The sequence below is a fragment of the Hipposideros armiger genome, unplaced genomic scaffold (genome assembly GCF_001890085.2).
Source record: "Hipposideros armiger isolate ML-2016 unplaced genomic scaffold, ASM189008v1 scaffold_8, whole genome shotgun sequence".
Taxonomy (NCBI): Eukaryota; Metazoa; Chordata; class Mammalia; order Chiroptera; family Hipposideridae; genus Hipposideros; species Hipposideros armiger.
The window spans coordinates 2,615,252-2,627,934 of record NW_017731358.1 but is presented as its reverse complement, the minus strand read 5'-3'; the positions used below and the strand labels follow the sequence as shown (position 1 = coordinate 2,627,934).

At 37.5% G+C, this 12,683-nt stretch overlaps 1 protein-coding gene and 1 pseudogene across 3 annotated transcripts in view; both read left to right on the top strand.

The window, feature by feature from the left end:
* The window catches only part of PAK2 (p21 (RAC1) activated kinase 2), an 88,321-nt gene that overhangs the window by 42,585 nt on the left and 33,053 nt on the right, over positions 1-12,683 (top strand). For all 3 annotated transcript variants that reach the window (XM_019651719.1, XM_019651727.1, XM_019651729.1), the window contains exon 2: positions 3,228-3,435. In XM_019651719.1, the coding sequence (XP_019507264.1) occupies positions 3,249-3,435 (187 nt within the window). In that variant the 5' untranslated portion in view covers positions 3,228-3,248. The remainder of the gene's footprint in view (positions 1-3,227; positions 3,436-12,683) is intronic.
* On the top strand, positions 668-1,285 carry LOC109387657 (protein PBDC1 pseudogene; annotated as a pseudogene).

Below are 12,683 nucleotides of genomic sequence, written 5' to 3'. Positions count from 1 at the left end.
GAGTATATAACAAACTCTGTATTTTGAGTGGAAATGTTAGGGGGTCGTCTTATACGCCCAGTCGTCTTATACGCCGGCAAATACGGTATATTATTTGAAATTCATTTGTATAGATTTGTCCTCCCCCTATTTACTCATTTATTTGTATCAATATAAATTATACATATTTGTTTTATACTTTGGGTTATAATCTGATACTGCTTTATTAATTTTGCTGCTCAAATCATTCCAGCTTTGGCTTTTTGGAACTCTCTCCTGTTTCCCTTGACATGACCTTATCCTTTTTAAGTACCTCATCTTCTGACACTGTGAGATGCTCTGGGCCCTGTCCTAGGCCCAGAACCATCCATTTCTCCAAGGAGCTCTGCCTGAGGCAGTTAAGTAAATTGCCCGAGGTCACACACTTAAGTTAATGGTGGAACCAGGATTTCAGACAAAGCAATCTGATTTCACAAACTCATGCTCTTACCACAGTACTGGACAACATGCAGCGGAAGGTGCATTGACAGTTTCTAGCCATGTTCTATCTATGAGCCAGCCTTAATGATAGAATTTATAGTCAGCTTACACCAATAATTACCCTATTTTATATTGATTTTTTTAACCACAATTGTAACAATTATAATTAACTGAAAATTAGTTACTAGCATGCTTTGTTAGCTGCAACATGAAGGCAACTACTGGAACTGAGTAGCCAGTTTCCAGGGAACTGGTGTCAGTGGCACATGCTCTTTCTCTCCCAGCTGCCTTATAGCAACGATCCTGATTTTGAAATGGCTTGGGCCATGCGAGCAGTGCAGCATGCCAAAGTCTGCTACAAGCGATTTCATCAGTTGACCCCAGTTCCTGAAACTCACCAAAGTGGATGACCAAATCTATTCTGAATTTTGAAAAAATTTTGAGAAACTCAGGATAGAAGCGCTCAAATCAGTATCAGCTAAAGAGAAGTGGATGCCATTCTGTTTGAAGTTTGTCAGGATTGTAGAAGACTTCAACTATGGTACTTTGCTGCGACTGCATTGTTCTCAGGGCTACACTGAGGAAAACACCATCTTTACCCCCAGGATACAATTTTTTGCCATTGAGATTGCTCGGAACCGGGAAGGCCATAACAAAGTAGTTTACACTAGTGTTCAGGACAAAGAAAAAGAGAAAGGAGCTGACAGTGAAGAAGAGAAAGAATCTAACAGAGGAGAAAGAGAAAACTGACAAATGGAGGAAGTGGCTTAAACACTATTGGTGGGGTCATAGTTGATTGTTTCTTGGTATATTTTTTCTTGGTTCGCTCCACCTGGCAAGTAAAAAATTTTGTAAATTAATTTCTTTTGGTTCTTAAAAAAAATTAGTTATTAATCACAGATAATGACAATATTTTGGTGCATTTCCTTCCATGTGTGCATGCAAATGCATTTTGAAATTTTGTTATATTCTGATTTTTTAATTTAATTATGCACAAATATGGAGCACTCACAGTGTAACCAAAATCTGATTCTGCTGATTCTGTTGTCACTGATGATTAAGATGAAAGTGAATTGCGCTAGGGTTAATCTATTTTGCCTGAAAGTTATGGTCACAAAAGAGAAAAACATCTGTCTTGATTTATCAATTCATCAAATAATCCTCAAAATATTGTTACTAAACCTTATCTTTTTTCCCCGTTGTAGTAGTCGATAAGTCCCCTCTGGTAACGCATACCTGACAGCTCACACTTAAGAACAACCAGTCACATCCTGCTTGCATCCCACCTCAAAACAAAACACACTCTTCATGATGTGACCAGCTGGTTTGAATGAACCATCTGCCTATATACATCACCTGCATTACCTTCTTAGATCTCACCCTCATTTCTTCCTTCTATCACCAGTAGTTTAATTTCACTTCAGGCAGTCTTCCTCACACAGAGATATAAATCTTTTTTACTCACTCCTCCCAGCCCTTCTCTAGTTAGTTATTCCCAGAAATGTTTATTTCCCACGTTTACCTTCTCTCATTTACCCTCTTTTCTGGGCTGAAAAATAACTGTCATATGGCAGATAAAATATACAGTATTGCTAGTGACATACTCCTATCAAAGAAAACAAAAGCTGTAAGCTTTGGAGTAGAATTAAGTATAATAATCTCGTAATCTCTCAGTTCTTATCAATTTATACCTACTTCTGGTACTAACATTCAAACTAAATAATAAAATAATTTAAATTTTATGTAAATACAGTTGGCATTCTTTTCGTTGTACATATACAAGACTGTTCACTTACATGCATTAATTAACTTTATAATAAATCACCAATCAAAGCTGGTTTAGGGGGGAAATTTATTTCCTGAAATAGTTTTGTAACAGACCTCATCTGTAAATTAGGCATCCCTCTCCCTTAAGTACTGATTTTAAATGTGTATAATCCACTTTTTTAAAAACATAAGATATATTTATGTATGTATATGTAACAAGGTTCAAGTTTCCACTGAATTAGCCATGTGGATAAGAGGGGTTACTTGACCGCCTGGAAAGGGCATCAGAGGGTGACAGAATCTTGGGACATGGCCATACTCTGATTTTTAGCCAAGCTCAGGATTTACTTTTGTCACTGTTCCGAGATGGATCAAGTTCTATGGCACTGTCTGCAAAACGTGTATAGTTAGAATGTGAGATTTTCAGATACGCCAAATATTGCACCAGGGGCACATTCTCATCCTTTCGGAAAGTTTATATGAAGGCTAAGTTGTAATCACAAGGCTAGTGTGAGCATGGAATCAGAATTGGGGTGGGAGTTGGTTTATATATTTAATAGCGAGTGTCCTGCCTCTGCTGTGGAAATGGAGACCTATCAGAGACATGTCCTTTGATTGGCTGGTTAGGACATAGTCTTCCTCTTCCTCTTTGGGATTCTTTTTTTAAGATGCTATGTTGTCTGTGTTTTCATTGGAACATTTACTCTTAGAATCAATTAATTAGGTAAATATCTTTTGATATGTTCATATCATCATGCTTTCCCAAAACGACCATAGTCCTCTTAACTAGATATGGCTCGTCAGCTAACCATTTACTAACTTGGTTAGAGGAGAGTGCCTATATTGATGACCAATTTCATCTCTTGTTGAGTTTTACAAATTTTGCAAATTTCACTCTGATTTTCTTAATTCATTGTTGGGGGAGGGGATTTTTACTGTTTTGTGCTTGTCCATACTGTTTTTTACCTTAAATTAACTATGTTTTTGCCTATCTATTTCAGGCCATATCATAATTCTGAATCATGTCTGATAACGGAGAACTGGAAGACAAGCCTCCGGCGCCTCCTGTGAGAATGAGCAGTACCATTTTTAGCACTGGAGGCAAAGACCTTTTGTCAGCTAATCATAGTTTGAAACCTTTGCCCTCTGTTCCAGAGGAAAAAAAGCCCAGGAGTAAAATCATCTCTATATTCTCAAGCACAGAAAAAGGTAAATAGCTATGGTGGTTTCAAGAGTCTCAGTTATTATTTTGTTACCCATTTTGATATCTTTTTAATTAAAGTATAATAAGTTGATTTTTTTTTTTTATAATGAGAATAAACAGATCCAAGAAAACAATTGATGGTGGTATATAGGCACTATTAAAAAGGCCAGTTTATTTTAAACTGTGATAGAAGAGAATAAAAACTAAGGTTGTTGTTCAGCCTATACTTGTTATGTCCAGTGAATTTTCTCATTTTCAGAGATTTGGGTCATAGTGTATGGCTTCCAAACATTAATGAGATTTGTGATTTGAAAAAGACCTGCTATTATCAGAATGGTGATAAAGAGTCTACAGTCCCCTGTCTGAAATCCCTGAAGCCAGTTGTGTTTTTGAATTAAGAGTTTTTCTGATTTTTGATTAGCTAGTAATACTGCCTTTTTATCATGTATTCTGTAATGCCCTTAGAAGCGTCTGAGTTAACATGTTAACATATCTTCCACAAACATGAGTCTAGTGCAGGGTTTCTCAAATTCAGTATGATTTTACATAGTGAAGGAGTTGTTTCATGTAACTTTTGTACAGGCATACCTTGTTTTGTGCTTCCCAGATACATCTTTTTACAAATTGAAGGTTTGTGGTAACCCTGCATCAAACAACTCTATCGGCACCATTTTTCTAACAGCATTTGTTTACTTTGTGTCTGTGTCACATTTTGGTAATTCTCGCAATATTTCAAAGGTTTTTTTTTGTGTTTTTAGCAATAATGGATAATAAAAATATTCAAGAATCTCGGGCCGGCCGAGTGGCTCAGTTGGTTAAGAGCTCACTCAAGAATGCGAGCTCTGAGCAACAGGGTCGCCAGTTCGATTCCCAGCCCAAGCTGAGCTGCCACTAAGCTGCCAACAGGTGGCAGGATGGCTCAGCTAAAAAAAATAAATAAATAAATAAAGATCTCAGAAAGAAATAGTAACTTAATAATTGTCTTTATACAAGTTATTACCAGCTTCTCTAAAAGCATATTTAATGTAACACACTATTAAGAGTTGTTGTATAATACCACTGTATAATTACTTGTTTTTAATTAAAAATATTTTTTTCAATTATAGTTGACATTCAGTATTATTTTATGTTAGTTTCAGGTGTACAGTGTAGTGGTGAGACATTTATGTAATTTATGAAGTGCTCCCACATAAGTCTAGTACTCACGTGGCACTGTACATAGTTATAATATTATTCACTATATTTCCTATACTGTACATCCCTGTGACTATTTTGTAACTACCAATTTGTACTTCTTACTCAATTCACCTTTTTCACCCAGTCCCTCAATCCCCCTCCTATCTGGTAATTATCAGGTTGTTCCCTGTATCTATGAATCCATTTCTATTTTGGTTTTTTTGTTATTGTTTATTTTCTTTAGATTCCACATATAAGTAAGATCATATGGTATTTGTCTCTGTCTGACTTATTTCTTTTAGCATAATACCCTCTAGGTTCATCCATGTTTTTGCATAAGATTTTTTCATTATTAGAGATAATATAATATATTCCCTGAGACACAAAAATATTGAAATTATTCCAATTAACACACAGTGGCCTCTAAGTCTTCAAATGGAAGAAAGAGTGCACGTCTCTCACTTTAAATCAAGGCTAGAAATTATTAAGCTTAGTGAGGAAGGCATGTCAAATACCAAGACAGGCCAAAAGCTAGGCCTCTTGTGCCAGTTAGCCAAGTAGTGAATGCAAAGGAAACGTTCTTGAAGGAAATTAAAAATGTTACTCCAGTGAACACATGAATGATAAGAAAGTGAAACAGGCTTATTGCTGATATGGAAAAACTTTTAGTGGTCTAGATAGAAGATTAAACCAGGAAAACAGTCCCTTAAGCCAAAGCCTAATCCAAAGCAAGAGCCTTACTCTCTTCAATCCTGTGAAGGCTGAGAGAGGTGAGGAAGCTACAGAAGAAAAGTCTGAAGCTAGCAGAGGTTGGTTCATGAGGTTTAAAGAAAGAAGCGATCTCCATAACATAAAAGTGCAAGGTGAAGCAGCAGGTGCTGATGTAGAAGCTCCAGCAAGTTCTCCAGAAGATCTAGAAAGATAAATAATGAAAGTGGCTACACTAAACAACAGATTTTCAGCGTAGATGAAACAGCTTTCTCTTGGAAGAAGGTGCCATCTAGGACTTGCCTAGCTAGAGAGAAGTCAGTGCCTGGCTTTGAAGCTTCAAAGAACAGGCTGACTCTTGTCAGGGGCTAGTGCAGCTGGTGACTTTAAGTGGAAGCCAATGCTCATTTACCATTCCACAAATCCTAGGGCCTTTAAGAATTTTGCTAATCTACTCTACCTGTGCTCTGTAACTGGAACAACAAAGCCTGGATGACAGCACATCTGTTTACAACATGGTATACTGAATATTTTAAGCCCACTATTGAGACCTACTGCTCAGAAAAAAGATTCCTTTCAAAATACCACTGCTTATTGACAAAGTACCTGGTAACACAAGAGTTCTGATCGGGATGTACAGTGAGATTAATATTATCTTGCCTGCTAACAAAACATCCACTCTGTAGCCCATGCATCCAGGAGTAATTTTGACTTTCAAGTTTTATTATTTAAGAAATACATTTCATAAGGCTGTAGCTACCATTAGTAGTGATTCCTGTTATGGATCTGGGCAAAGTAAATTGAAAACCTTCTGAAAAGGATTCACCATTCTAGTGCCATTTAAGAATATTAGTGGTCCAGCTGAGTGGCGTGTTGGTTAAAGCTGGCTTGGGACACCAGCTCTGAGCAGCAGGGACCCGGTTCGGATCCCACATGAGGGCCAGTGACACTGCCCTCTACAGCTAAGATGGTGAACAACAACTCGACCTGGAGCTGGGCTGCCATGAGTCAGCGGCGACGGCATAGTCTGCAGCCCCTGCTGCAGTGGGTTGCCATGGGCTACCGTGTGTGGCTGGCAGCCAGCGTGAGCGGGCAGCAGCTGGTGTGAGCTGCCAAGAGCCGCCGTGAGCAGCCGTCCAGAAGCCGGCGACCAATCTGCCTCACCCGGGAAGAGCGCAATGATGATACCAACATGGGCCAGTGAAGCGACATCTTCCACAACTAGACTGAAGAACAAAAGGACAGCAACTTGTCTGTTCCCCTTCCCCCAATTCCCCAGCGCTGTTCCCCTCCCTCAATTCCCCAATAAAATCTTTAAAACAAAATTAAAAAAAAATATTAGTGATTCATGGGAAGAAGTCAAAATGTCTAATGGGAATTTGGAAGAAGTTTCCAACCCTCATGGATGTCTTTGAGGGGTTCAAAACTTCAATGGAGGAGGTAACTGCAGATGTGGTGGAGATAGCACAAGAACTAGAATTATAGGTGGAGCCTAAAGATGTGACTGAATTGCTGCAATTTCATGATTAAACTTTTACGGAGGAGGAGTTGCTTCTTACAGTTGAGCAAAGAAAGGGGTTTCTTGAGAATTGGAATCTACTAGTGAAGATGCTATGAAGACTATTGAAATAACAAAGAATTTAGAATATTACATAAATTTAGTTGATAAAACAGTGGCAGGGTTTGAGAGGATTGATTCCAATTTTGAAAGAAGTTGTACTGTGGGTAAAATGCTATCAGACAGCATCGCATGCTCCAGAGAAATCATTTGTGAAAGGAAGAGTCATTTGACACAGAAGACTTCATTGTCTTATTTTAAGGAATTGCCACAGCTACCCCAGCCTTCAGCAACGATCAGCCAGCAGCCATCACATTGAGGCAAGACCCTCCATCAGCAAAAAGATTATAACTCTTGTGAACGCTCAGATGATGGTTAGCATTTTTTAGTAATAAAAAAGTATTTTTAAATTAAGGAATATAAATTTTTTTAATTTAAAAAAATTTTTTTAGATATAACACTATTGCACACTTAATGACTATAGTGTAGTGTAAACATAGCTTTTATATGCACTGGGAAAGCAAAAAATTTGTGTGATTTGCTTTATTGCGATACTCTATTGTGGTGGTCTGGAACCAAACCTGCAGTACTCGTATGCCTAAGGTATGCCTGTATTGAGTCATTGATGTAGGTTCTGGACAAAGATTTAAGGTTTGCTGTGAGGTATATATTTAAGAGTAAAATTGCTGGATTACAGGGTGTTCTCATGTTTCACTTGGCTACATTTGTGAGAGGGCTTTCTAAAGTTTTTTTTACGTTCATTCTTACCCACAGAACATAAACGTTCCCATTGCTAAACATCCTTGCAAATCCCTGTATTACAGGACTTTAAGTTTTGCCAGCTTGGGAGTTGTGAAATGGTATCCCATTGTAGTTTTAATTTGCAGTTCCCTGTTAACTTACCATTTGTGTTTTCTGTGGCATATTCTTGAACTTATTTTTTATTGTTTTTTTCTTATTTATTGATAAACATTCATAATAGTCTATATACTAATCCTTTGTCAGTTTTATGTTATTAAATATAGTTTTCCAGGTTATGATTTGTTTTTTCACCCTTTCAATGGTATCTTTTGATGAATGGAAGTTACTAATTTTGGTGTAAATTGATCAATTCCTTTTCTTTATGGCTCGAGTTTTTGTATTTTAAGAAATCTTTGTCAAACTAGCAGTCAAAGATATTTTCAAAAAGTTTTACAGTTTGCCTTTTATAATGTAAACCTTTGAACTATCTGTATTTGTTTTTTGTGAATCTGTAAAGAGAAAAACGTTTTCACTTTTTTTAACCAATGTTCCAGACCATTTATTGAAACTTTTATTATTTCCCCACTGACCTGCAACACTAGCCATTGTTTGTCAGGTTTCCATATATGTGTGGGCCTGTTTATATGTTCACTATTTTATTGCATTGGCTTATTTGTCTCTACCTGAGCTAATACTACACTGCCTTAATTACTATAGCTTATAATTCTTAATACTCAGTAGAGGAAATTTGTTACCAAGTTCTTCTTCTTCATTGTTTGTCAGGTTTCCATATATGTGTGGGCCTGTTTATATGTTCACTATTTTATTGCATTGGCTTATCTGTCTCTACCTGAGCTAATAGTACACTGCCTTAATTACTATAGCTTATAATTCTTAATACTCAGTAGAGGAAATCTGTTACCAAGTTCTTCTTCAGAATCTTTTGGCCCTTTGCTATTTTTTAATAAATTTTAGAATTTGCTAATATCACGTACTTTTAAAAAAACCTGTCGATGTTTTGATTATAATTACATTGAATTTGTGGGGAGAGTTGGGGAGAATTGCATTCAGCTTTGTAATTGAGAATAGAGCATCTCCAGTGTCTCTTTATGTGGCCTCTTTGGAGGGAGATTTCGGAGGTGTGGCTTTCGGTTAGAGCGTGAGATGGAGTGTTTGCGGGTTATGGAGAGCCTTGAGTCCTCCTGTTCCCTGGGGCTCTTCGCTCCCTCTTCAGTCCACCTTCCCACACTTCTGTTCCTTCCTGGAAGCTGACGCCTTTACGTCTGGCTCAACGATGGCCTGAAACTTTGATGGTTAGGAATGAGGGAGAACCCTGTGTGTATATGCACATTCATGCTTATAAGAACACAGAACCCTTGGGCTGGCTGAATGGCTCAGTTGGTTAAGAGCTCGCTCAAGAGTGCGAGTTCTGAGCAACAGTGTTGCCAGTTTGATTCCCGGCCTGAGCTGAGCTGCCACTGAGCTGCCAACAGGTGGCAGGATGGCTCAGCTAAAAAAAAAAACCACAGAAGCCTACCCACTTAATTACTCCCAACTTTTGTGCAGTAGCATTCTTTTGCCTACATCCAGAATTGCTGTTTCTTTAGTTTTGTCCTAATAGCTTTTCATTTCTGGGCATTCCTCATAGATTTTATTCCATGATAAATAAAGAGATTTGGTGTAGAATGGAAGGGCTATCATACGTGCTTAGGCTGTCATCTTGAAACAGAAGTCTCTAAGGGAAAAAAAATTGTATCTTTATTTTTTAAAATATGACCCTAAGATTTTTGCCATCTCTAATGTATAGTGTAATCCAGAGAGATTCGTTTTATTCTATTCAAATTTGCATCCCTTATTGCTGTCCTTACAAACAGCTAATATTTCATTCTAAAAAAAGAATGACTTTGTATCTCCTGTTATTCATTATTGGTTTTAATCAGTGTCACTAGAAAATTAAGAAAGTTAGAAATTATACCTTTTATGACAACTTGATTGAACAAATCTTATATCCCTGCCATACTCATATGTATCTATGCACTCTTGAGTCATCAGAGACATAGCGATAAGCAAAACAGATGTCCCTGCCTTCATGGCACTAATCAAAAACTACAGCACATAGTTACAAACTGAAAAGTTATAATAGAGATAGTGTAAGATGTCTGTCCTATCTGAGAAGACTTCCTAAAGAAGTGACATTAGAGTGGAAGACTAATGGATGAATAAGTGAAAATAGTTAGGAGGACTTTGATAGTTGAAAAGTGTGTTCCATCCCTAGAAGCGTTTCGGTGGCCCAGCTACTGGACAGATCATAGCACATTTCATGGAACTGAGCACAGTCCAGTGAGATTTGAAAGCAGAGAGGGAGAGAGAATTATAGCATGATGCATGTAGAAAACTACAGACAGCAAAAGAGGCTGAAGAGGAAGGCAGGGAGCAGGTCATAAAGGGCTTTGTATTCCATGCTGCAGAGCTCAGATTTTATCCTGTTTCCTGGGGAACCATTACAGAATTTTAAACGGGGAAAACGTGGTCACATTTCTGTCTTAAATAGGAGACACTAGTAGCTGTATAGAAAATAGGTTTTGTTGGAGGGCTACGCCTGAAGTTGGAAACTAGTTAGGAGGATTTTATAGTAGTACAGGTGAGAAATGGCTTATTAAGTCTAGTAGTTTTGATAATGAAAATGGTGATGAGCCATTACCTTGGCTTATTTTTGACAGTGCTATTTAGTTAGCTAGTGTTGATAGTATATTGTTTATTAACAAAAGCAAGTTTCATATTTAATTATTCAACCTCTATGCACCTTCACTTCTGGTTGGTTATGAAGATGATAGAACTGTAAATATCCCTTCTGATCTACAAATCTAATTCTAAGATTAATAAGCCCATACTCTGCCTATTTCCTAGAGAATACCCTTCTGTGTAATGGAACAAGTTTAGTTTCACCAATTTGAAGCTGTTCCAGGTCAAAAGAACAAAGGGGTAATCACTAGTTCCTTTAGACTAGAGACAGAAGAGTCTTCCTTTTAAAGAGATGGGGTTTTTTTTACCCTTAAACTCTAGCTCAAATGTAGCCTAAAAGGTGGTGGCCTTGAAGGTGACAGTGACATACTTATGATTCTTTTAAGTACCTTTTGTGCAACACACGGCCCAGGGGCCCCACCCCATGGCTGAAGGTTGCTGCGCCTGCTTGTTCTGTTGACTAATGAAGTTGGAAAATGATCCTAAGATTCTTTACCCCGCCTAGTACCTTAACAAGTTATGCATTTTATTAAATGAAGTTTCTTCCCCTGGTCCATGACTTCCCATCAAGTGATCCAGTTGCCTGGTAGACATCCTGTATATAGATCATTGTGGATTTTTTTGGTGGTGGTGGTGGTCTTTATAGTCCTTGGCTTCCAGAGTTAAAAGCATCCCTCCTCTACCCCCATACACCCATGCAAATGTAACTCCCATCTTCAAGGAGAACAAAAAAACAAATGATGTTTACATTTATTTGAGGAGAGATTAAACCTGAGAGGCCTTTTATTCTTATTGGGAGTTAAGAAAGGGTATATGACCAGAATAAAAAGGCAGATTCAATGAAAGTTAATCTACTAAACTCCTTTCCTCTGCCCTGCTTTCAGGACACTTGTACAATAGCTTGACTCAAAGCCCTCACACAAGAGATTGGAAGGTTTTTCTCTGGAAAAAAAATACTTTAGGTATTCTACCCTTTACCCCCATCTTTAATGAAAAGGCTAACTTATCTCACAGTTAACTTGGTAATACTTTTCTGTATGAATAGACAGCAAAGGATTGCCAGACATTTGAAAAAAACCTTTACCATAAGAGAGGCCAAAACAACGGAATTTAAAAGGAATGTAGAAGAAACAGACAATGGGGGAGAAGACAAAAAAAAAACAACAACAACCCAACTTATACACACACATAAACCATATAATAGAGAAGATAAATTGCATCCATGAAACAAGAAAAGAATGGTCAGAGAACAATGAGAAATAATTCTTGGAAAATCAACATTTAAGATTACCAAAACAAACAAAAGATGCCAATAGGTTAGGATTGGAAGGTAGTTAAGAAAATTCTCTCAGATCATTAAACAATAATATGTTTATGAGAGAAAAGATAACAGTTGTAAGATCAGACCGATCCTACTAATGGACCAATAGAACTAATAATGAACAAAGAAAATAGAAGGAAATAAAAAATAGAAAAAAATTCCCAGATCTGAAGGGTATGATTCCAAATGGAAGGGGCTCACTGAGTACTCAGCACAGTGAATGAAGAAAGACCACATCAAATCACATCATCCTGAAATTTCATAATATCACAGATAAGACAACAAAACCTGTTATACTTCCAGTCAAAATGAAATAACAGGGACCGGATTTCCCCCTCCACCTGAAAGAACTAAAACACTGGGAAAGTATGGTTTTCAAGACATTGTACATCAGATAATAAAGTGATTCCCTAAGATGGAAAACAAGTGAGGTGAGTCTTACAGTTGATCCAGCTTTCCTTTTCTTTCCCATCATTCAGAGTACAAATTGGATAGAGGTGTTGCCTCAGTAAAGGGGCAGAATTAGCCCTAGATTAAATGCTGCCCCAGTCCTACCTAACAAAACCTTAAAAATAGTATCTAAAAGGATCAACTGTTTCTAAATTTATATTCTGTATGAGAAAACAGCTAAGGATCACCTTTCTATGTCCCCGAACAAAGCTCACCAATATTTATAGGAATAATTATTCAAAAATACCTAGTATCTTACAAAAAATTTCAATGTCTAGTATTCAATCTGTATTTTCCAGGCATGCATCCACCAATTGGAATCAATCCAGAAATGACACAGGTGACAGAATTATTATTAAAATAGTTAAATAACTATATCACATATATTGAAGAACCCAAAAATTCAGCATATTAAGAAGGAGCAATGGAAGATATAAACAAGAGCAAATCAAAATTTTAGAGTTGGGGGGCCGGCCGAGTGGCGCGATGGTTAAGAACTCGCTTGGGATGCCAGAGGGCCCCGGTTCGGATCCCACATATGAGGGCCAGTGACACTG